Below are 26,696 nucleotides of genomic sequence, written 5' to 3'. Positions count from 1 at the left end.
TCAGGGATCAGGAAGGATAAAAGTCTGAAAATCAAATTAAAAACTCTTTGCCAGCAGTACGTCAATATGCCAGAAAAAGAAACTATGAAACCAACATCTATTACCTTTTCCCAGGAGAATGTTCTTGTCGAATAAAGGATCTCTCAGTGCAGGTTTTGTGCGCGTGTGCGGTGAGCACGCCTGGCTTGTGGTCTAGGATGTGCAACTGCCTAAATCTTTTTTAGTATCCTTCTCTTATTAAACTCCTAAGGAGGGCACTCAAAAAGCCATTTTCTGCATTTCCATTAGAAACTCAGACCAGGTCACTGCAGAGCATACACGCAATACCCCTCAATGCGTGACCTTTTTGGAAATGAACTGAAACACCCTTTCAAAGGAGATACTCGCTGTTTGCACAGGGAGGGTTTTTTTGGGGGGAAAACCCTGAAACCCCATACTTTCTCTGGTATAATAGCTCTCTGATGGAGGATGGCATTTGCAGGTAGGGGAAAAAAAAGAAATTGAAAGCAATGACTTAGTCCTTGATTCTCACTGGTGAATAAGCTAAAGAATTGTCTGCTGTCGAAAAGACTCTACAGGGAAGCAGAGACAAGAGCTCTGTGGAGGGATATGCCCATAGAGGAAGAAAACCGACTTGAAATAAATCATGTTCAACACCATCTTCATTTAGGTGTGCTTCTTTGCTGAATCTCGGACTTTGATGACAATATTAATATATTTCAAAGCGGAAAGGATTCGCAGAGCAACCTAGGTGCCATTATGGTATAATTAGAGGAGTAAACAGCACCTGGCCCATGCTCTCCTCTCCCTCCTTCACTTCTAACCAAGCAAACACAGTGCATAAGAATCACACATTTTCCTCCGTGCCTTCTGGCTTGTCAAGGGAACCTTCTTTTCTGGCATTTGTCTACTCACTGGTCAGATTTTTACACTTGCCACAATTGCACAATTTCCAGTACAATATACTTTAACAAGCAGGGGATCCGTGAGACTCGTGGGACAGGGAAATCCCACCCCCCCACACACACACTGACCCACACTTTCTCTTTTCCCAGACCTTTCTCCTCTGTCTCCCCACTACATTTCCTACTCTATCTCTCTCTAGCACTTCCACCATTTTCTCACCCCCACCAGTGCAGATGGTGTTACTTCTGTTTTCCATTAAACCTGCTGTCATGTTGAAGTTGCCTAGGCCCATGCATCATTGCCTTGGTTGCTAGGCAGCCCTAGATTGCATACTGTGACCTCATGATATTTCATGAGATTGCAGTACGCATTCTCCATTCTGGGGAGATTTTAAACCCCCTTTTAAAAAAAGTTTTGGGATTTTTCTGCAAGCCTGGGAATTTAGCTAAATGGTGTTTAGACCCCTCTCCAATTTGAACAAGGCCCCATTGTGTGGTTTTTTTGATCTACACTGTAGGGCCATTCTTCAGAATTAACTATAACAATGCTTCTGAGAAGATGAAAGCTAGTTATTGTGAGTACAATTTCGTCTGTTTTCTTCTGATGTTCGTCAGAGCTTCTCATTTCCCCACATTTATATATATTACATATATTTTACAGATAGCACTTAATTAGATAATTATCTATTTAGTGGCTTTATATATTTGACTGTTCTTATCTGAAGGGCAGGAAAAACATGATACAAATGCTTTAAATAAAAGTAGTAAAATTAAATAAACACTTGGTTCATACATCTGAATTTACAGTTCGATTAGCTGTAGATCAGGCACAGGAAAGGGAAGTAGCCTAAAGTGTAGCAAAAAAACAGCTTATGGAGCTTATCCAAAAGTTAATTTCCAAAGATGGTGATTGACATTACTAAGTGCTATGAGATGAAAGATAAAAAATTCACATATCTTGGCTTTCGAGAAGAAAGATACAGGACAGTAAGAGCACATTCCAGTATACCGTCACCAAATTGACTTGCTTCTGTCCAGCGAGAGTTATATCCTAAGGCTAATAAAACAAAGACTAGCCGATCACGAGTTCCAGCACAAATTTCCTTTAACACCGTCAATTTGCTCATCTCCTTTGGACTCCCACCTAATTTCTGTTTAAACTACCTGGACCGTCTTGACAATCCTAAGCTCAAGAAAGTCTTTATGCAAGCTAGGACTAACTCATTGCCTTCGGCGATCCTCCGTGGCAGATTCCTGAAAACACCTTACGCAGAAAGAGTCTGCAGATGTGGTGCAGGATGTCCTGACTCCCAGTCTCATATTCTTTTGGACTGCCATCTTTATGATTCCCCAAGAGGAAACCTAATAAAACCCATAGTTTCGAACTTCTCAAATAACAGAAAATACTTCACAAACTATTAGCTGATAAGGATCCTGAGATAACCGAAAATGTGGCAAAATTTCTGACGATAGCAGTCAACCAACAGGGATCTAGTTGAAAGTAGAATCACAACATTAAGGAATGATTTATATTAATTTTATTTTATTTTACTTTAACTTTTATCCTTTTATATACTGCAAATTGGACAATGCCTATAAAGGAATTTGAATTTGAAAATTTGAATTTGACTTGCTAGGCAAGTTTGGTTTGTACCCTTATCCTCTGGTGACTTACCACCATACCTGAACTCAAACTGAATTCTCAATGGTTTTTCCAAAATGTAAGTTGCAAAACCTATGAGGGAGGTAGAAATGACAATCCTCTATTCAGAAGTCATTCCTCTTCAGCATATAAGACACACACAACATAAGTACTAAACTAATCTCTTTCTGGAACCTCTCCACCCTAGTGTGTGTGTGTAAAGTGCTGTCAAGTCGCAGCTGACTTATGGCGACCCCTTTTGGGGTTTTCATGGCAAGAGACTAACAGAGGTGGTTTGCCAGTGCCTTCCTTTGCACAGCAACCCCGGTATTCCTTGGTGGTCTCCCATCCAAATACTAACCAGGGCTGACCCTGCTTAGCTTCTGACGAGATCAGGCTAGCCTGGGCCATCCAGGTCAGGGCCTCCACCCTAGAGGGTTCCTGAATCTCATGGAACACCCAGGAATAGGGTCAAGGCTAGACAACATGCATCACTCCCATTTGAAGTATGTGAGGGCTCCCCAGGATCATCACTGAATTTAATATCTGAAGGAAAAGCAGAGCTCTCTTCTTTTGTGGAGATGTCACAGACAAGGATAGATGAACTTTAATTCTGATGAAGACACCAAATATTTCCCAGAGTCTTGTTATTTCTTAGTTTTTGTAGCTTTCCATACGAGCTGTACTGTTTGCTTTTATTCTAGTAATGCAACTATTAATTATTTGCGGCCCTCTGATTTATTCCGTTCACATTGAGGATTTGTCCCCTCCATCTTTTTTTCCCTTAAGTTGCAAAATTTCTATGAGTTGGAGCATCCAGAAGCCAGAATCATCTGTAAAAGTTAATTTAGTAGCAAGCTCACCATCTGGAAAATGGTTCTGTCAAAACACAAGAGGGTTATTCAATGCCAGCTGGTATATGGAGGGGAAATAAGCCGAACAGACAAAATATTATTGCTCAATGAATGCTATCAAAATGGGGAAAAAAATTCTGTTTCACAAAGCCAGGGAGAAATACTGTAGAAAGGGCACCTCAAAGAGAACTTAACAGGATCCACTAGATGGCACACATTAGCTATGGATTCTAGTTGTGGAGAAGAACAGCGCTCTTAAGCACATGTGCCAGTGAAGTGGCAGAGCCATTGTTTGGAATGTGGCTCTTCTGTCCTCCCATGCCTATGTTTATTTTTTCTATAGATGAGTCTTGGTTTTCTGGCTTCTTTTCTGCTTGCATTTGGCCTGAAAAGGTGCACTGCATAAACCAGGAGGCCACCATTTCTCTACCAGCTGATCCTGACCTACTTACTGGAAAGTTAGCCCCATTTTTGAAGTCAACACTGGGTCTGAACAGCTCAGTGGGAGAACACACGCTTTGCACGCAGAAGGTTGTAGGTAATGTCCTCAGTTGTAGCGGCAGGGCTACGGAAGATCTCTGCCTTTAGATCCTGGAAAGCCAGGGCCAGATGGTACTGATACTCCCTGGATGGACCAATAGTCCAACTCTGTATAAGACCAATTAATAGGTTCCAAAGAGTGAGGACGTACACTGTCTCTTTATGCCACTGCTGGATTCCACACACCTGAAAAACTGGTTATGAAGACTAAGCTAAAAATGCTGTCAAGTCGCAGTTGTCTTATGGCAACCCCAGCAAGAGCTTGGCCATTGCCTTCCTCCACAGTCTTCCTTGGTGGTCTCTCTTCCAAGTACTGACCTGCTTAGCTTCTGAGATCTGTCGAGATCAGGCTATACCATGCCACCATCCCTCCCAAGCTACAAATAGTACTAAGAAATCTCAGGAACATAAATTCAACGAATGTATGTCGGTATTGCAATATTTGGTACTTAAGAATGATTTTGGGGGCCCTTGCACATGACAACATTAGTGGGCCCTTTTACCATGAAAGAAGTGGGGTGTGCAAACTGAGGATTCTCTTACATTACAACCTTCTTGAATGCTCGCTGTGAAGGAAAAATGGCAGCCCCCTTTCGGCAATGAGTGCTCAAATCCTCAACGTTGGCAAATCTGACTGTGATGTTTGCGATGTGTAATGTTTTGTGACAACACTCCAATACAACCACTGGAATGCTGCACCTTAAAAACAAGCCACCTTGGGAAAAACTGTTGTAGCGGAATACAATAATTTGCTTTAACTTCTTATGGCTGGATTATGGTGAGCTGTCATGTATTTTACTAAGCACTAATGCCCAAGAGGTTGCTCTGCTGTCCAGGGAAGTTGCATTTCTGGTTTTGAGGGTTGCCAGAGGCAGAAGAGTGATTCTTATATATTCTTTCTTCTTTGCCTCAGGCCAGTGCAGTGCCCTATTTCTCTGTCTTTGATGTGCTACCAAATGAATAAATGAATGAACATTTACTTGTGTAGGAAACACAGGTCATTATATCAGACAGGAAACCAATGTAAAAGAGAACAAAGTCAATTACAGAGCTGATCTTGAAAATGTTACATGGTCCCCTGCAATTCCCACCTGAATATCCCACTGTCAGAGACAGGAACTGGTTCAAAAATCTCCCTTTATAAGCAGGTGTTCAGGAAAGTTGGGCTTCGGTTGGACCAGTTGCTTACTGGATGGGTGCAAGAGATGTGAGAGTGCTGGAATGAATTGCCATTTGCAGGGTGTCACTGAGAAGGCATGTACGCTTTGAAGCACTTCTGCAACTCCAGTTACTTTGAAAAGGGCTTGTGAAGGAGAACTCCTGAGCAGCTGAACTTGCCTTTGATGTTCTACTGGTGTAGCGAATCATACCATTAAAATGAAATTCTGGTGATGGGGTTGGTTGATGCCACCACAACTCACTGTCCTATGTGTTACGGGGAGTGAGGGTGCCCCTGACTGTGCCTCCTACCCAGCACATCTGCCCTACCCTGAACATCCAATGTGGGGGGTATCATGTCCAGATTGGCCATATATGCATATACTTATCACACAGTGGATTCCTGGATTAATCAGGAAATTGCCCATACAGTGAGAATACATGTTCAGTTCAGACATACATTCTTACTACATGGACCAGGAGCTGAACAGGGAAGGGTGTTCCTTGGAAACTTTGGTGCATATATGGAATTATGCATTGCTTTATTTATAGTCCGCCTATCTCACTGAGACTCAAAGCAGATTGTGACCTGCATGGTGCTCTTTTGGTCCTACCCTTCTGTTGGGTGGGGGAAGATAGAAATGACAGCCAGGACCAATTTCAGGGTTTTTTTTTGGGGGGGGGGGGTCCTAGGTAGAGTGTTCCCAGACTGCACTCCCTGCCCCCATCCCACATGCCCCCTGTGCATCCTTTCCCACGGCCCCTCCCATCATCCAAGCTCCCAGCCACAGACATGCCTTTCTCCTAATGCCAGAAACATGGGTGAAAGGAAGGCTGTCAATTAGGAAGGGTGGGTGGGCAGGTGGGGCAAGGGCAGTGAAGAAGAAGAAGAGTTGGTTTTTATATGCTGACTTTCTCTACCACTTAAGGACGAATCAAACCAGCTTACAATCACCTTCCCTCCCCACAACAGACACCCTGTGAGGTAGGTGGGGTTGAGAGAGTGTGACTAGCCCAAGGTCACCCAGGTGGCTTCATGTGGAGGAGCGGGGAAACAAATCCAGTTCACCAGATTAGCCGCCGCAGCTCATGTGGAGGAGTGGGGGAACCAAACCCGGTTCTCCAGATCAGACTCCACTGCTCCAAACCACCGCTCTTAACCACTACACCATGCTGGAAGGTTGTCAATTAGGAAGGGTGGGTGGGCAGGTGGGGCAAGGTCAGCGGGTCCTCTTGGAAGCCTTGGGCCCAGGAAGCTGCCCCAACTCAGGGTATGCTGACACCGCCAAAGGGGCGGAGGATATATGCAAGCATTTTATGCTGCATTACAAATTTTACAGGTCAGAGCTGGTGCCCTTCATTTACATCTGGAAGTCAGAAAGGAGAGCCTGTGTGTAACAGGCCCCTGACAATTTCCAACCAATCAGCCACATTGTGCTCCAAACCACAATTGCAAAATAGTCACCCTGGGCATGTCGCCAAACTCTGACACCGAAACACAGACCGGCCGGCTTTCCATATTTGCAAGGCACGCACAGGCCACTTTGACTCATACTTACTGTTTCCTCCTGCATTCAATGGCTCTGTCTATCCTGAACTCTGGCAAACTGATGAATCCTTCTGCTTTTTCATCCTAGCATGAGAGGGAGAGGAAATACTGTTGAAAAAAAAAGAGCACCGGGTTGAGAGCGGAGAATCCACGCACTCGTTTCATTAAAGGTATTGAACTGCCAGATCCCTGAACGAGCTCTACTGAAGGTCCGTTCTGTTTGTAGACAGCAAGCCAGAACGCCTTTAAATAGGGACGCTTTTTGGAATGATGAAGGCAACTTTGAACCTATTCAAAACGCAAGACTGAGTTTCTCAGAAAATGGGCGATGGGACGCGGCTCACCTCTCTGCCCTGAATTCGTGGCTTGACAGTGGTTTGACAAGCATTGCTTTTCAGGCAGTAAAACCGTAGGTCACAATTCCAGCCCATAGGATTGACAACAGCCCATAGAAGAAATTGTCCTGCCCCTTGAATAGAGGGTTAATATGTGGAAATGGGCTGAGGTGGCTTCTCATGGGATGGAAGTAAACAACATCACCTGGTAAATAACATCCCATTAAGCCTTTATTAAAGGGACTGAACATTTTTTCTCCAGGCTGCTGGCAGGCCTCAGCCAGAGTTTAAAGTGCTTCATCTCACAAACTGAAATGCGTTTGATGTGGGAAAGCCATTGAATGTAGTCTTAAGGGAGCTCTGTATTGGGTGGACTAGTATTGCTGGGAAGGGGGAAAGGGAGGGAGGGTCCCTGATCAGTTTTGGTGAGGAAGGGAGTTCTAAAGCAGCTGGGAGAAAAAGAAGAAGATGACGATTCGGTTTTTATATGCCGTCTTGCTGTACCTTTTAAGGAGAATCAAACTGTCTTACAATCTCCTTCCCTTCCTCTTCCCACTACAGACACCTTGTGAGGCAGGTGGGGCTGAGAGAGTTCTTAGAGAACTGTGACTAGCCCAAGGTCACCCAGCTGGCTTCATGCAGAGGAGTGAGAAAATAAATCCAGTTCACCAGATTAGCGTTCGCCGCTCATGTGGAGGAAAGGGGAATTGAACTCATTCTCCAGATCAGAGTCCACCGCTCCAAACCACCACTCTTAACCACTACACCATGCTGGCTCTCTGCAAACCAACATGGCTACCCTCTGAAACTATCTTCCATTTCAATAAGAAGGATTTCTTCTTGCAGTCTTCTTTCCTCAGAAGAAGATTCCCAGCTGAGCAGAAAGGAACCCTTGGTCAAATGCAATAAACAGACCTCCCAAATGGCTGGATGTTAATTGAGTGGGATGTAAACATGGCATCATGATGAGCCTTTTGAATAGAGAAGAAGAGTTGGTTTTTATATGCCGGCTTTCTCTACCACTTAAGGGAGAATCAAACCGGCCTACAATCACCTTCCCTTCCCCTCCCCACAGCAGACACCTTGTGAGGTAGGTGGGGCTGAGAGAGTTCTAAGAGAGCTGTGACTAGCTCCTTCGTGTGGAGGAGTGGGGAAAACAACCCGGTTCTCAAGATTAGAGCCCCCTGCTCATGTGGCAGAGTGGGGAATCGAACCTGGTTCTCCAGATTAGAGTCCACCACTCTTAACCACTACACCACGCTGGCTCTCAAAGATTACAGGTAGTGATATAGATTGGGAAAATAGCCCTGGAAGGAGCAGGCTAACCTCACTCGTTTCCAAGCACCACTGCTCTCATCAAATGCAGGGGCTTCCCCAGGTAGGAGTATCAATAGGTCTCTTTAATACAGGCGTAATCCGTGGAAATGGGCTGTTGAAGCTTTTCTTGGCATGGAGGTGAACAACTCCACCTGGTAAATAACACCCCATTAAGCCTTTATTAAGGGGCAGCACTTCCCCCCCCCTCCAGGCTGATGGTAGCCCTACAAAACAAAAGCATCTAGAGATCCAGTGAGAGATCTCCTGTGCAACACGCAGCATTCGGGTTGCCCTCCAGGAGGTGGATGGAGCTCTCCCATTATTACAAGTGATTCCAGGGGAACTGATCTCCAGGTGACAGAGATCAGTTCCCCTGGAGAAAATGTCCGTTTTGGCCACTGGACTCTGTGGCATTGAAGTCCCTCCCCTTTCTATACCCTGCCCTCCGTAGGCCCCACCCCCAAAATCTCCAGGTAATTCCCAACCCGGAGCTGGCAACTCCTATGCAGCATGGCCCTCAGCTGGTCACTCCTGTTTGCCCGAGTCTTGGCTCACCCAAGGAAGTCAGTCAGATCTGAGCAGATTTCTCACATTCCATTCATTTATTGCTGTAGACCTTCTCGACTCTGCAGCTTACTATCCTTTCAATTCCAATTCAACTAAGATTCTTTGAAATTAATTTTGTGATGGGATCAGTTCCTTCTGCTTTTTTACATTTTCCTTCCCCAGTTAACTATAAAAACATTTCTTTTGTGCAATTTTACTAATGCACACGTGGCTCTCCTGTGCATTGATAAAACACCACACTAGGGTTGCCAGGCCCCTCCGCCACCGGTGGGAGGTTTTTGGGGTGGAGCCTGAGGAGGGCAGGGTTTGGGGAGGGGAGGGACTTTAATGCCATAGAGTCCAGTTGCAGAAGTGGCCATTTTCTCCCGGTGAACTGATCTCGATCGGCTGGAGATCAGTTGTAACAGCAAGAGATCTCCAGCTACTACCTGGAGGTTGTAATCAAAAAACGGCTTGCAAGTGCTTAGTCAGGAGTGTGGAATTCAAAATGTAGCACAAGGCAATTGTTTCTAAAACAAAGAAACCAAACAATAGCAACTCATGCTATTACAGATATATATTTGAAACATTCAATAAACACAATTCTGGAGCAAAGAAATGTATATCACAATTGGTCTAAGTAAGACCCCAACTCTTAGCATGAGGCTTTACAATACAAAATATAAGCCAAAATGCTCAGTCCTTATTCAGTCCGTATTAATAATTTCATAAAGTGCATCAGTAAACCACGGAAACAAGATGTAGAGCAATGGAGATCTGGTATAATTCAATTTCGTGTGGACTTTTTCAAGCCTTCAATCTTTCCGTGCACAATCAATGCATGAAGGAGTGTACCTTTCCTATGTATCTGGACAGCAAAGTAGGACGTCCTACTTTGCCGTCCAGATACATAGGAAAGGTACACTCCTTCATGCATTGATTAAATGGACATAAGTCTGACATCAGAAACCACAATATTCAAAAACCAGTGGGAGAACATTTCAACCTTCCAGGACATTCTGTTGCAGATTTAAGAGTAGCAGTTCTCTTACAAAGGAATTTTAAAGGAGATTGGAAAGAGAAACTGCTGAATTACAGTTGATATTCAAACTAAAGTCAGTGCATTTACCTGGGCTGAATAAAGACCTTGCATTCATGGCCCATTACCAATGCTGATTTCTCCACACCCATCTCTCCCCTGGACATCACAGACTCTTCTGCATATCACACCTAATCCCATCAAGCCTGCTATTCACATTTACATACTGTTCCTCTACTTAAAGACCGATGGATTCACATTCTAGCTGTATCTGAAGAAGTGAGCTGTGGCTCACGAAAGCTCATACCCTACCAGAAAATATTTTTGTTAGTCTTTAAGGTGCTACTGGACTCTTGCCCTTTTTGACTACTGCAAACAGACTAACACAGCTACCCACTGTGAATTATCATCCATTGATTGTGCACGGAAAGATTGAAGGCTTGAAAAAGTCCACACGAAATTGAATTATACCGGATCTCCATTGCTCTACATCTTGTTTCTGTGGTTTACTGATGCACTGTATGAAATTATTAATACGGACTGAATAAGGACTGAGCATTTTGGCTTATATTTTGTATTGTAAAGCCTTATGCTAAGAGTTGGGGTCTTACTTAGACCAATTGTGATATACATTTCTTTGCTCCAGAATTGTGTTTATTGAATGTTTCCAATATATATCTGTAATAGCATGAGTTGCTATTGTTTGGTTTCTTTATTTTAGAAACAATTGCCTTGTGCTACATTTTGAATTCCACACTACCTGGAGGTTGGCAACACTACACCACACAAATTTTGATGCAACTGTGCATGGATTAAATTGCCCTTGTTTGGCAGCAGAGGCATATATGTACATATCAGTAAGATGGGGGAGGATGCATAAGGAGTCAAAAAGCTGATAGCTGTGACAAACTGAACATGCACAGCACCCTACAAATTACAGAAAGAAAGACGTGGGGGGGGGGGGGAGGGGGGAACAGAACCAAGGAGGATTCCTAATGCATCAGCTGAACTTTGGGAACAAGAGCAAGTAATTCAGAACTCCCAAATCCAGGAAGAAACTGGGATGAGCAGAATTTTAGAAGCTTCCTAGAGTCAGCAGCAGAGACGTATAAGGGAAGGTCACTAGCCCTTTGTGGGTGCGTCAGCAAGTACAGGAGTCAGGAAACAGTCAATCATGCTGCTCATAACAAAGGCCCTCATAACAACTAGATGATGAGTTTGACACAGGAAAGAGAGTTGCCCTTGCAGACAGCTACCATCTTCTCAACAACTGCATCATTCCAAAAGCAGAAGGAGAAGGACAGCGAGAACATGGCTTATTCCATCAGCCTTCCTTGCCAACTCCTTTTTGGATTTTTTTCAATGGCCAGGCATTAGGGTTGCCAGGTCCCTCCTCACCACCGGAGGTAGGGTTTTTTTTTTTGGGGGGGGGGGGAGCCTGAGAAGGGTGGGGTTTGGGGAGGGGAAGGGCTTCAATACCATAGAGTTCAATTGCCAAAGCAGCCATTTCCCCCAGGTGAACAGATCTCTGTTGGCTGGAGATCAGTTGTAATAGCAGGAGATCTCCTGCTACTACCTGGTGGTTGGCAACCCTACCAGGCATTTTGAGGGAAGAAAACATTGAGCACCGCCTCTATCTCATCAGGTCTTAGAAAGAGATGGATGGGCATGCAAGGGCTGATGTGGGAGGGGAAACCACATAACCCCCCACTTTCCCCCACCGGCTCTGATTTACTTCCCTGTCCTTACCCGCTCACTCTTTTGCCCTCCCCCGCTTGTCCCCCCCACCCAGCAGATCTTCTTGTCTGCCACTGTTTCCCTTAGCTCTTCCTCTGTTGCTCTCTGGCTCTGGTCCTCATTTCTCCCCCACACACCTCCTCCTTCTGGAGGCCACAGCCACCACAGCATTCTGGTTGGCTGAAGCAACTCTTTACAATTATGACGCCTCTTCCACACATTATGATTTGAGGCATGCGCAGAAGGGTTTAGTGTCTTCTGCCAAGCATTGTGCGATGCGCTAGTCATCCAATGCTTGGCAGAAGACACTAAAACCTACAGCCAGCTCCCCACAACACAATGGTAAGGGGAGGCCTTGTCACCGTGAAGGGTCGACTCAGCAATAGGGTTGCCAACCTCCAGGTTCCAGCTGGAGCTCTCCCACTATTACAATTGACCTCCAGCTGATAGAGATCAGCTCACCTGGAGAAAATGGCCGCTTTGCCAATTGGACTCTATGGCATTGAAGTCCCTCCCTGCCCTTCTCAGGCTCCACCCCAAAAATCTCCCAACCCAGAGCTGGCAACCCTACTCAGCAACCCAAAAGGGCAACTGAATTCTCATTGAGTATTCTTGACAGATCTCCTTTGGCAAGTAACTCTGTGGAATATTTTGTGCAGTCTCTTTATGATCCTGCTGACCTCTTTATGATCCTCCTGAGTGGTTTCATGCCACAATTAATTAAAAGAAAACCATATTTACCTACAAATTTGGGGGTACTCACATGTTTGCCGAAACCTATAACCTAGCCCTGCATGACTCCATTTTATGGAATTTTTTATCCATCCAGGGCAGGAGAAGGCATACATGACTGTTATACAGATAGTGTGGTTTTATTCTTTTATTGTTGTGAATTACCTCACAAGCTTTTTAAACTAAGAGATGGGGCAGCATACAGCTAAAATGATATATAAATGGAAGCCTCCCTTCACGTAACCCTGGGCAATGAAGGAAATTATTTAAGCAGCCAGCACTGTCTTTTGTTAATATGATTTTGGCTCGCACCTTGTACGTGTAGGCATCTCAATAAGGAAACGTTCACACCCCGAAGCCTGTGCTGTTATTGCTCAATTTCATCTGAGACAACCTTAGGCTGTGACAGTAAAGGCTGAAATAGGGGATAACTAAATAGTAGTTGTCAGGCGACCAAAACACCAGCTGACCACCTTATTAATAATCAAATAGAAGCGAGGATAAGGTTTCCAAATGGAAACAAATCACCTCCAGAGTTTCCCCTTAGTTTACCCTACACATTCATTTATAAAACATTATTTTCACATTGCAAACTTGTGTGCTCTAGCAGCCAAGGGACTGATTCAGGAATACAGGTGGACTGAGAGCCAGCGTGGTGTAGTGGTTCAGAGTGGTGGTTAGGAGCAGTGGATCCTAATCTCGAGAACCGGGTTTGAGTCCCCACTCCTCCACATGAGCAGTGGAAGCTAATCTGGTGAACCGGGTTGGTTTCCCCACTCCTACACATGAAGCCAGCTGGGGGACCTTGGGCTAGTCACAGCTCTCTTAGAGCTCTCTCAGCCCCACCTACCTCACAGGGTGTCTGTTGTGGGGAGAGGAAAGGAAGGACATTGTAAGCTGGTTTGATTCTTCCTTAAGTGATAGAGAAAGTCGGCTTATAAAAAAAACTCTTCTTCTTCTTTAAACTGCTGGATAGGGATTATCGTTCTGGCTTTCCTCACATGGTTATTGTAAAAGGTTGATGCACAGAAGCTTTTTCAACATTCTGTACAGCTGTACAAGAGCTAAGTAATATTGTTATTCTGTCCAGATTTCCATGATATCTAGAGGAAAGGGATGGGATGGAAAAGAGGTATGTGACATGGGGAATAACTAGGGTTACCAATCTCCAGGTGGGGTTTGGAGAACTCCCAGAATTACAACTGATATCCCTGTGACAGAGGTCAGTTCCTCTGGAAAAAGTGGGTGCTTTGGAGGGTGAACTCTATGGTATGATACCCTGCTGACATCCCTGTCTTCTCCACCCTCAAATCTTCAAGAATTTCCCAGAGTTGACACCCCTAGGTATAATCACGAAGGGTATCAGATGCATGATACAATAGCTAGATAGACTCAGGCAGCTGGGTTCAAATCCTGCTCAGCTATGAAAACACACAAGGGATACTGACTAAGGCTACTACAAGGATACAATGGGATGACTCCTACTTTTTTATTTTCTAGTTTATTACATTAATATAAATCCTTTCTGCCAGCGCACTCAAGGTAATTTAAAGTTTTTTTTAAAAAAAACTGTTTATAATCTCATTGCTGTAATACTAAAAAGCAAAGCAAAGAAGCAGATGGAAAAAATAAGGGTGTAAGCAAATCCAGATACCAACTCCTACATCATATTACATGATAGGCATATAGCTGCCGATAAAGACAGTTCTGGGAAGGGAGAAGTCGGTTTATTTATTCATTTAGTTACATTCCATTTTTCTTCCTAATGGAGACCCAAAGAAACTTAAAAGAGCATTCTCCCCTCCTTCACTTAATCCTCACAACAACCACCCTGTGAGATAGGTTGGCTGAGGGAGACTGGCCGAAAGGTCCCCCAGCAAACTTCCATGGAAGAATAGAGATTTGAACCTGGGTCTCTCAGATCCTACTCTAACATAGCAGCAGGCTGGCTCTTCAGTTGGCCCCAGTCTAGCCAACGGATGTGACCTGTAATGTCCTCTAGGTTGCCTCTATGTTCCCACACAGTGAGGCAAATGGCAGCTCCACAGGGCCGTGTCAGTTAAGGACAAAGCTGAAGGGAGGAGAGGGTTATTCCCCCTCCAAGTTGAACCAGGACCCTACATAATTACCATTCACAAAGAAAACCCCCCCCAGGAAGATCCATTCATGGAACCTGCAACACCTCATCCATGAATGGCTCCCAGAAGCATTCCTAGTTGGCGGTTTTTGTATTTCTCTTGATTGTGGTTGGTACTCACATTCTGGTTCGTGTACCAATAGAGGGAAGAATCCTTCAGGACGAACCAGTATTTCTTCCACTTCTGGGTGAAGTAGCCTTTGGCATCCTTCTTCTTCCACAACCAGCCCTCGCAATCTCCGTGCCCCAAGTCCTTGCAGGAAATCCGCCGCCGGCTGCTGTTGTTCAGCGAGCCTCCTGGGAACAGAGCAGAGAACCTCAGAAAGAGAGAGAGAGGAAGAGATGGTGCAAATAATATTGCCATTTATTTCCCCCCCTTAAGGATAACTAATTCTGAAAGATAAAACACCATTTCTATCCAAACCGTTTGAAGAAAAATGTAGAATGATCTATTTGCAAATCTTGATTTGTTTTACACATAATCCAGCTAATGCATATTAAAAAGGTAAAGGTCCCCTGTGCAAGCACTGGGTCATTCCCAACCCATGCGGTGACATCACATCCCGATGTTTACTAGGCAGACTTTGTTTACTGGATGGTTTGCCACTGTCTTCCCCAGTTGTCTACACATTATCCCCAGCAGCAAGCTGGGTACTCATTTTACCAACCTCGGAAGGATGGAAGGCTGAGTCAACCTTGAGTCGGCTACCTGAAACCAACTTCCGTCGGGATCGAACTCAGGTTGTGAGTAGAGCTTGGACTGCAGTACTGCAGCTAACCACTCTGCGCCATTACTTCTGTCTTTTAGAGCTAAACTGGCCCTCATGCATGTTAATACTTCTGTCTGTCACATTCTCCTCCTATCCTTCCTCCTGGGAGCTCAGGATGGCATACATGGTTCTCCTCTCTTCATCTTATCCCGACAACAACCCCATGAGGAAGGTCAGGTTGAGAGTGAATGGCTCAAGGCCATCTCTTTGGGTTGCCAATCCCAGGTTGGGAAATTCCAGGAGATTTGGGGGTGGAGCCTGTGGAGGGCAGAATTTGGGAAGGGAGAACAGCAGGGATGTGACACCATAGGTGCCACCCCGCCCCCCAAAACAGCCATTTCCCCCAGGAGAATGGATCTCTGAAGTCTGGAGATCAGTTGTAATTCTTGGAGAACTCCAGGCCCCACCTGGGATTTGGAAACCTTATCAAGAAGCTTCATGGCAGAGTGGGAATTTGCATCTGGGTCTTCCCAGCCCTAGTCTACATTCTGACCACCACACCCACTGGCTCTCATAGCACTCAGGCTCGCACCCTCGTGTCTACTCTCTTCAGGTTTATAGTATTGAAGGGTGGGGGAAGTCTGATTTTGTTTTTACGTCAGTAGGAACTTGTGGGTGAATGGAGCTGAACTCTCACTGCTAGGCTTGCCTCCTGCTGGCAACCCCTGCTTCCCATTCTCATTGTCAGCTTGGGTTGCCAGGTCCCCCTTCGCCACTGGCAGAAGGTTTTTGAGGCAGAGCCTGAGAAGGGCAGGGTTTGGAGAGGGGAGGAACTTCAATGCCATAGAGTCCAATTGCCAAAGCGGCCATTTTCTCCAGGTGAACTGATCTCTATCGGCTGGAGATCAGTTGTATTAGCAGGAGATCTCCAGCTAGTACCTGGAGGTTGGCAACCCTATTGTCAGCTGAAGGGAGAAAAATGAATTTTTAAAAAATGGCATCAGTGTGATGTTACTTCTGGGGAAAACCTGGAAGTGACATCATGCCACTCTAGGAATTGCTGACACTCCTCATATCCCTGCGTACTTGGCAACCTGAGAGGTTAAGACATGCTGAAGCCCTAAGCTATGACAAGTATAATAGCCCGCATAGCATTACCAAACCAAATGGCAATTTGTAAGTTCTAGTAATGTTTTTGTGTCCCCACACAAATCCCCATCCCCAGGCCTCCTGCCAGTTGCCAAAAACCCTAATTTGCCAAAATGACATCTAATTTGGTTTTAAGAGGCGATTTGAACAAGGTCTCCTCTAGTCAAAGCTGGACACTTGTTCACTATACCACACACAAGGTCAACCTAGGAAAGGTGCTGAAGAATTGCTATTTGCCTTGCTGTGGACAAAATGCAATGTGTATTCCCTCCAACCCACCCAATGTGGCAAACATCTCCAGGAAGCTGTTAGAAATCAGAAAAATGGTACATGGGGGTGGAGGAGTGTTAAAACTACAGCCGAGCTTGATTTGATTTGAAGGCAGGCGCTCTGCGGCCAATGTTTAGTACTATTAGGAGATCCATTCACGGATCTTCTAGAGTCTCAACTAGTCTGACATTCAGCAATCCTTAGTAGGCTGGTATTGGCTCCGTAACACAGATGGCGTGGGTCTATGAGTGTGTGACACACATTTAGGCCCAAAGAATAGCTGCTGACCTAAAGCCACCTCGTGGGTTCAAAGTAGAGGTGATAATTGATCTTGGGGTTTCCAAGCTTGGATAGCTACTTCACTGCCCAACAGCTCATAATTTTATGTAAGTGGGCTATTAGCGCTGATTGAATGAATAGCGAGCGGGCATCACATATTTCCACAGTGTGGGATTTAACAGTTCGTCATGGCATTGGCTCTGCAACACTGACTTGGCTTCCATTTTCAAAGTGAAAATGCAGAATGAAGCCAATCCATGTACAAATGTCAGAGGCACTTTATCAGCCTCGCCCAGCTCTTGATTTCTTAATGCTTCGTGCAGATCAGACGACATTGCAGTTGATTGTGATTAACCGCACTGTGACTTCGTTGTCTGACCTCTTTTAAACAAAGAAGGAAAAAATGGCCAGTACGTGCCATTCGTATTTTACTCAGAGGTTAATTCAGATCAGGAATTTTTAGAGCCAATGTAGCACAAAAGAAAGGACTTTATTTTCATTACTTCAACCCATCTGACTTGACAACTCTGAAATTTTATTCTTTCTCTTTCTCTCTCCTTTTTTTTTAAATCACCAGAAACAGATTTCCCCCCTAATATTCATATCACTTTTCCTTAAAAGCCTAGGGCAAATTTAATTAAAACATTAGACTGTTCACTGTGAAAAATTGAGTTTACATTGTTATATTAATTATATTTGTCCTACAGCTGTGAAGTGGTGTCAAGAGTTGAGATCACATTAAATTACTATTCTTTCTTCTGTGGTATCCCACAGCTAAGCTCTGAAAAGTTGCTTCTTTTTGAAATAATATCCTGAATTCTATTTCAAAAAGAATACATAGGTCGGGAAGGGGAGTATAGCACTTTATCACAGCTGATAGGGAGAAGACATTGGTATGTATGTATGTATAGGTATATGAAGACTTTTTTGTTTCATTTGGCATTCCCTTAATAAGCCCTCCTTCCTAGCCAATGCTTTTATGTTTTGTATGTACAGGTTGTGTATCCCTTAACTGGACATCCAAAAACCAGAATGACCCGAAATTCAGAAATTTTGAACCGACATGCAGGCATTACTCACAGGCCCTCAGCAGCGTACCAAACTTCTCTGACCTTTGCTTTTGGATGGTTCAAAGTACAAAAAATATTTAAAATAATGTTTAAAATTACATTCAGACAATGTGTATAAAGTGTATATAAAACATAAATGAATTTCGTGTTCAGACTTGAGTCCCATCTCCAAGATATCTTATGATGTATATGCAAATATTCCAAAATATTCAAAAATATGGAAAGATCCAAAATACGGAACAGTTCTGGTCCCAAGCATTCCAGATAAAGGATACTCAACCTGTTTTTTAACTCTGTTTTTTTTTTTTTACACTATTGAAAATTGTTTTAATTATGTATTTTTGGAAGGGGGGTTGAGTTTAATGGTTTTATAATGTAGTTTTACCTTGTTTTAGATTGTTAGCTGCCTTGGCAGCCTTGGTAACGGCAGAAAGGCAGGATATAAATTTTGTAAATAATAATAATAATTGTACATATATATATGTCTGAGTAAAATTATTATTATTATTACTATATATATATATATATATATATATATATATATATATATATATATATATATATATATGTGTGTGTGTGTGTGTGTGTGTGTGTGTGTGTGTGTGTGTATCTCAACCCATCATGTCAGTTTGCCTGACCCAATGTATAATATAGAGAATTCTACATTGCACGAAATTCTGGAGCACATACTGACCTTGCATGTGGCATTGGCAAGCCTTATTATTTCACTTCGTGCCTTTGTTCTGACCAGTGCTGACCTGAAATAGTTCCCCCAATTTTGCAACTGTGTGTAGGGTTGCCAACCTCCAGGTACTAAGCACAGACTATGGCTATATATAACTCTATGATAAGTGTATTTGAAATATCCACAAAGGCTACAAGGCCAATGTTACATGAAAATTACACTGGTACTACAAAAAGTACGAAAAGTACAGTCACATTCATTCCAAAAATACAATCTTCTTTGAAGGATGGTGCACAGTGACGATGCCTAGGGAGACGATCATTTCACAGTTCTTCATCAGTCCCGTTCCTGTACCAATAAACATATCTTACAATATTGTGCAATAAATATCTAAACTTCTATATTAACAATATTATCAAATATCAAATCATGCTTATTTCAAGTTGCTACTTTCAGTCATCATATTTGCACACTTATTCCTTAATTTTAGCCTCAGTAGCTCCAATACTGTCTCCAATGATGATTAATCTTCTTATTAATTATAACAGCAACCACATACAATTTTTTAGTTCCAATATTTCCACAATGGATATCCATTCATAGGTTGCACTAACAGATTCACCTTTCCTCTGTTCCCAACCGGGATACAAGCAGTTGTGGAAAAGATCCACATCAGTGCAGCTTAAGAGTACATTAACATGACATCACAGTAAATCCTTAAAGTGATACACCCTCAGCTGTTAATGATGCAAGAAAGAAAACTGAAACCAGATGTAGGAATGATTTGCTTTATGGTCATTCCAATGAGAGAGAGAGAAAAAAAAGCATGATTTGATATTTGATAATATTGTTAATATAGAAGTTTAGATATTTATTGCACAATATTGTAAGATATGTTTATTGGTACAGGAACGGGACTGATGAAGAACTGTGAAACGATCGTCTCCCTAGGCATCGTCACTGTGCACCATCCTTCAAAGAAGATTGTATTTTTGGAATGAATGTGATTGTACTTTTCGTACTTTTTGTAGTACCAGTGTAATTTTCATGTAACATTGGCCTTGTAGCCTTTGTGGATCATTCAAATACACTTATCATAGAGTTATATATAGCCATAGTCTGTGCTTAGTTACTAACCTTAGGTATTGGTACAGAGGTGTCCTTTTGGATTGCTAACCTCCAGGTACTAGCTGGAGATCTGCTATTACATCCGATCTCCAGCCAATAGAGATCAACTCACCTGGAGAAAATGGCCGCTTTGGCAATTGGACTCTATGACATTGAAGTCCCTCCCCTCCCCAACCCCCACCCTCCTCAGGCTCCACCCCAAAAACCTCCCACTGGTGGCAAAGAGGGACCTGGCAACCCTAACTGCGCGTGATCCCTCTCCGCAGCAGCCCAGTGGACTGGTGGATAATTGCCCGCCGAAACCACCCACCTGGCAACCCAAGTCTGGAGATCTCCTGAAATTACATCTGATCTCCAGACTACTGAGATCAGTTCCTCTGAAGAAAACGGCTGCTTTGGATGGTGGCTCTGTGGCATTATACCTCAATGAGATCCCTCCCCTCACCAAACCCTACCATCCCCAGGCTCCATACCCAAATCTCCAGGAATTTCCAAATCCAGAGTTGGCAACCCTATCTTGATTCTCCACCTTACTTATTACATCCCAAAGGAACAATACATGTTAATTATTCAAACAATTTACCTTTGGGCCATTTTTTGCTTTTGACCCGCAAGGAAGCGTAGTGAAAAGACTAGGAAGAAAGAGAAAAGATGCCAGTCAATACAAGCACATGGTGGAAAGCAGAACAAAGTAAATGTAGAAGAAAGCCAATATTCTAATATGTCACATAATTTGCTATCTCTTGCCACAGTTCTCCTTCGGCTGACCTGAAAAAAAATGTGTTGTAATTTTATTTAAAAGATTTCTAACCCACACTCCCCAGTGTTTGCCCAAAATTAACCAATAAATAATACAATTTAGAACAAACGCATATATGATACAAGTCAAATGCCTTGAAGCTTTGTAAACCAGAACCCCAGCAGTCATCAGCAGTATTGTAAAATATCAACCACTAAAATCAGCATAAAAGCAGATCTAAAAGCAGGAAGAGAACAAGGAAAGGAGACAAAATTTATTTAAAAGCTTGGTTGTACAAAAAGGTTTTGGCCCGGTGCCTAAAAGCCAATGATGTAGATGCCAGGTAGGCTTCAAGGGGAGGGTGTTTCACAGACAGGCCTTCACCACTTTGAAGACCCTCCATATCTGTCTGCTACCCCTCTACCTCTGTGAGAGAAGGAACTAGGGTTGCCAACACTGAGCTGGGGAATTCCATGTCAAGTGCATAGCTAGGGTTGCCAGCTCCAGGCTGGGAAATAACTGGAGAGTTTGCAGGTGGAGCCTAGGGTTGCCAACCTCCAGGTACTAAAGCTAAAGGAAAAGAGCAGTAATGGCTCTAAAAAATTATACACAAACGAGTATTCAATGAAAAAGTGAGTTTAGTGCCAAAGTGAAAACTACAAAAATTAACAAAGGAAACTTACAAAATGCTAAGAGTACAAACTCGATACGACAATATACAACAGGCAAGGATTCAGTTCTTATCTCATGCAATCACTTGTAGTCCCTTAGGACTTATGTATAGTTCTTATGCTCATAAATCCCACAGGCGCAGGAAGAAGAAGACTGGCGAGAAATGGAGGAACGCCGTCCGGATGCTTCGCATTTTCACTACCACGTGGGCAGCTTCATCAGCTCTCAATTCAAGTTGGAGTCAAAGCTCCTTCAGATGAAATACAAAGTTTCACAAAGTTACTAAATTTCATGCGCTCGCTAGGCTGCTCTGCTCTAAACTGCTTGGTGAGCTGCCTAGCGGGCGCATGAAATTTAGTAACTTTAGACCCTGGTTTCAAAATGAAGTTTCCATGCAAAGCCACACAGAACAGAATTCTGATTTAATGTTCCAGTGGAAGCTTCCATATTGCAGCCAAATACTCTCTGTGACTGTGTTAGTGCAGCCTGCACAATGGCCTGAATTTCCATACATGCAAATCATTTTTTAAATGTGTCCCAATCACACAGCCAGAAGACTAAATCCAACTTCACCGATCCCTGTTCCACTCGATTACCTCCCAGGATTTGACTCATATAGCATCACAAGTCACAGAGGGAAGGAGAAAATGAAGTGCATTATACCAAGTGTCCTGCAAAACAGATAACCTTATTCAAAAAGTGAATCAAGGCTTTCCCTCCCTGTCCCCAAAAGAAAATAAAGAGGAAATAGTCATACATCCCTAGATCCTAATCCTCTTCAGTCCTAAATGCTGTGGGTCATAACCGTGCCTTAACTTGCCTTCCTGAACTCCACCTGTGTTGAAGCCAGGCAGGTGTGGTGCCCCTTAGGAAGGAGCTGCACAAAGATGGTGCCACTACTGAAAAGACCATGCATTGCACTGCTACCCATGGCACTGTGAATATATGAAGCACACAGAGTAAAGGCCATTGGTCCCCTGAACTCAGTACTGTCTGCTGACTCCCCAAGGTTTCAGATTAAGTGTGTTGTTACACAACATGCAGTCCTTGCATGGTGTCCAGGTCCACTATGAGGACTTTTGATCAGACATGCATATCAGATTCTTTCCTGAGAACTCAATTCCTAGGTGGGTGGAGGGGTCCTGATTCAAACTGAGATTATGGCACATGGCAAGAAGGATAAGCCTCCCCCCCACCCGCCAAGTGCTTTTCCAATAGGAAACAGCCTCAGGGAGCCACTATTTGCCCCATTGGGGTAACCCATATATACTCCAACTGTTCACGTGGAACTACTGTTGCCAACCTCTAGGTATTAGCTGGAGATCTCCTACTATTACAATTGATCTCCAGACGATAGAGATCAGTTCACCTGGAGAAAATGGTAGCTTTGGCCATTGGACTCTATGGCATTGAAGTCCCTACCCTCCCCAAATCCCTCCCTCCTCAGGCTCCACCCCAAAAACCTCGGTGGCGAAGAGGGACCTGGCAACCCTACATGGAACCCACCAGGAGAAATAGCCATTCCTTAGAGCCATTTCAGGTAAGATACATATGAGCAAGGTGTGTAACATGTAGTTAGGCCCACAGATGGATCTTTCTTGACACCTGCTTGAGATCCTGTATCTACAGGTGCCAGGGATTAGTGGTATTTCTTTTTCCAAAATTTACTTTTTTAGATATAGCCAGAGATTCCTCTTACTCTCTTTTTTCTCTTTTAAAGAAGGGATTTCTTTTTCACTTCTCTTTGAAGAGAAATCAATGCATCCTTTTGTAACTTCCACCCTTGCAGTTGTTTAACATTACACACCACAGGGTGATACTCTAGCAAGAGGACAGGAAGGTCTGGAAGAGATCGCCTGCCTCTGAGCATCTGCAGAGTTAAATTCAGAAATTTTGTAGAACTCTCCCTTCCTGCCCCCCTCTCTTCAAATTTATTTTTGATCATAACTGAATTGATTAGAGACCTCTAAATTCCTAAAAATAAGAACCAGAATGGATTGTTGCATTTCAGGAAGAAATTGGGTAAAGATGAATTAAGAGAATTTCTCTTAACACACCTGGGGATTCATTTTAAGAACTTTTGCAGGGAAAGCAGGTGCTCTGCAACTGAATCCCTAGCTTTTCTTCCCAGGATCTTGGCGCCAATAGTGTGTATCTTAAAACCCTTCTGTCCTCCCTGTATAGGGCTGCCAGCTTCCAAATGGTGGCTGGAGATTTCCTGCTTTTACAACTGATCTCCAGGTGACAGAGATCAGTTCCCCTGGAGAAAATGGCCGCTTTGGCAAACGGACTCTATGGCATTGAAGTCTTTCCACTCCCCAAACTCCGCCCTCCTCAGGCTTCGCCCCCAAAACCTCCCACCGGTGGCAATGAGGCCCCAGGCAACCCTACTGACACCAGTAGAGTGAGGCAACAATTTCCTTCCTGTGGCTTTATTCTGCTGAAAACAGGAGTTAGACTACGAGCAATTTTAACAGTTTTCTGGCCCAGATCCTTTCCATTACTGTCCCCCACCCCCCACCCCGGTCCTCAAAAAAAGAAAAAAAAGAAAAAAAAGATTAAAAAAAAGCATTGGAACAAATATTTGAAAATGACACCCGGCTATTCTGTGTTATTTTAGGGCAGCGAGAGCCTTCTGTTCAGGGAAAACATTCTGTGGTGTTATCCTGGCTAAAGTAACTGAGCAGAAAGCCAACAAATATCATTGCACATGTGTCCTTTTTCTGTCAGAATCTTTCCTGACAGTCTAGACGGAAACGAGAGGTAAAAATAGCAGACAGGCAGAAGGCTGAGAAGCGCAAACAATCCGAACGGATAGAGCAGATCCGCCGCGCTAACTCAAGTCCCATGAAAAAGATGAAGCAATAAAACTCAGACTGCGGCCACAAGAGTCAGTGCCCTGTTTACAGGTTACACACAAATACTGCATGTACATGCACACATCTGTAAAAAAAAGCCAACATGTATTCACTTTACAAATGAAACCTGTACCTGGATAAATGGGGGGGTTTAAATCACACATTCAACTGTGCATGAGTTACATGTAATGTAAGAATTACTCAGTACACTTATAAACTTGTGAACAGGGCTTGTCTGATGCAGGGGTGTCAAACATACAGCCCAAGGGCCAGATCCAGCCCCTTGAGACCTCTTATCCGGCCCACGAGCCAGCCGAGGAAGCCACCCCCCCAAGTCCTGAGTTGTCAATGATCAAAGACTGTTAAATAAAAGATAATATTGTAAGAGTGTTATTTCAAGTAAAAAAACAAAGTAAAAATAATATCATGAATTGGCTTTGCCTGCGAATTCTATATAAAGTTTGTATCTCCGGTACTTGGCATTAAATTTTATGGTACACATGGCCTGGCCTGATCAAGTGAAATTTATGTCATATCTTGCCCTCGAACAAATGAGTTTGACACCCCTGGTTTAGACTGTTGGCCCAGAGCTGGGGAAAGCCAGATTCAGATCCCCTGCTCTGTACTGAAGACCTCTCGGTGGGAATGTGCCAGTCCTCATTCCTCAGCCTTATCTACCTCACAGGGTTGTTGTAAAGATAAAATGAGCAGGGCCCGTGTACACTACCACCAACTGAAGGATGGTGTGCACGATTGCTGTGTTCATAGGAGACACTTCCTTCCCCCATATATGACAAATGTCAACTCCACAACAATAATTTGGACCTGGTATATTCTTAAAATTGCCTGAGATAGACGAGAAGCAAAAGTAGAAGGGGACAGAAATAGAATCAAAAGTCTAAGTGCAACGTTCCAGCGACTCGCACGTAGAGACAAAGAGACCTATTATAATAACCAGTGTAAAGAATTAGAAGAAAACAACAAAAAAGGAAGAACAAGAGATCTGTTCCACAAGATCCAAGAAATCAAAGGGGAATTTAAAGCACGGTTAGGCATGCTGAAAGATCAGCATGGAAATACATTAACTGCACAGGACAAAATAAAGAAAAGGTGGGAACAATACACTGAAGAACTATACAGAAGAGATGAAAGCATAAAAGATTCTTTCCAAGAAGAATCTTTTGAAAAAGAACCTACAATTTTAGAAAGTGAAGTGAAAGCTGCATTGAGAGCAATAGGGAGAAACAAATCACCAGGAGCAGATGGGATATCAATAGAGTTATTCCAAGCCACAGAAACGGAGTCCATCAAAATCTTGACAAGGATATGCCAACAGATATGGAAAACAAAACAATGGCCCACAGACTGGAAATGATCCATTTACATTCCAATTCCCAAGAAAGGAGACATCAAAGATTGCAGCAACTATCGGACCATCGCATTAATTTCTCATGCAAGTAAAGTGATGCTCAAAATCTTACAGCAAAGGCTGTTACCATATATGGAACGAGAAATGCCTGATGTTCAAGCTGGTTTCAGAAAGGGAAGAGGCACTAGAGATCATATTGCAAATATACGCTGGATACTGGAGCATACGAGAGAATTTCAGAAGAAAATCATCTTGTGTTTCATAGATTACAGCAAAGCTTTTGACTGTGTGGATCATGAAAAGCTATGGCTGGTTTTAAAGGGAATGGGTGTGCCACTACATCTGATCGTTTTAATGAGCAACCTGTACTCTGGACAAGAGGCCACAGTTAGAACAGAATATGGAGAAACGGAATGGTTTCCAATTGGCAAAGGTGTCAGACAAGGATGTGTTTTATCTCCCTATCTCTTCAATCTTTATGCAGAACATATAATTAGGAAAACTGGATTAGATTTCAATGAAGGTGGAGTGAAAATTGGAGGGAGGAACATTAATAATTTGAGATATGCTGATGACACTACATTATTGGCAGAAAATAGTGAAGATTTGAAACAACTACTGTTGAAAGTTAAAAGAGAAAGTGCCAAAGCAGGACTACAGCTGAACATCAAGAAAACAAAAGTAATGACTACAGGAGAATTACACAACTTTAAGGTTGACACTGAGGAAATTGAAATTGTTCAAGACTTTCTATTCCTTGGCTCCACCATCAACCAAAAGGGAGACTGCAGCCAAGAAATCAGAAGGCGATTGAGACTGGGAAGGGCAGCCATGAAGGAGCTAGAAAAGATTTTGAAGTGTAAGGATGTGTCACTGGCCACTAAGACTAGGTTAATTCATTCCATTTATTCCCTATTACTATGTGTGGGTGTGAAAGCTGGACAGTGAAGAAAGCTGACAGGAAGAAAATAGATTCCTTTGAAATGTGGTGTTGGAGGAGAGGGTTACGGATTCCGTGGACTGCCAAAAAAACAAATCAGTGGGTTATAGATCAAATCAAGCCTGAACTGACCATAGAAGCTAAAATGACTAAACTGAGGCTGTCGTATTTTGGTCACGTCATGAGACGACAAGAGTCACCGGAAAAGACAGTCATGCTAGGAAACGTTGAGGGCAGCAGGAAAAGAGGAAGACCCAACAAGAGATGGATTGACTCAATAAAGGAAGCCACAGCCTTCAATTTGCAAGATCTGAATAAGGCTGTCAAAGATAGGAC

At 43.4% G+C, this 26,696-nt stretch overlaps 1 protein-coding gene across 1 annotated transcript in view; it reads right to left on the bottom strand.

The window, feature by feature from the left end:
• LOC130486531 (connector enhancer of kinase suppressor of ras 2-like) overlaps positions 1-26,696 on the bottom strand; it is a 513,126-nt gene that overhangs the window by 27,392 nt on the left and 459,038 nt on the right. The window contains exons 16-18 of the mRNA XM_056859816.1: positions 20,366-20,414; positions 14,613-14,788; positions 6,659-6,732 (exon numbers count right to left, since the gene is read on the bottom strand). Of these exons, the coding sequence (XP_056715794.1) occupies positions 6,659-6,732; positions 14,613-14,788; positions 20,366-20,414 (299 nt within the window). The remainder of the gene's footprint in view (positions 1-6,658; positions 6,733-14,612; positions 14,789-20,365; positions 20,415-26,696) is intronic.

This window comes from Euleptes europaea, chromosome 13 (assembly GCF_029931775.1).
Source record: "Euleptes europaea isolate rEulEur1 chromosome 13, rEulEur1.hap1, whole genome shotgun sequence".
Classification (NCBI taxonomy): domain Eukaryota; kingdom Metazoa; phylum Chordata; class Lepidosauria; order Squamata; family Sphaerodactylidae; genus Euleptes; species Euleptes europaea.
This window is presented reverse-complemented; position numbering and strand designations above follow the sequence as displayed.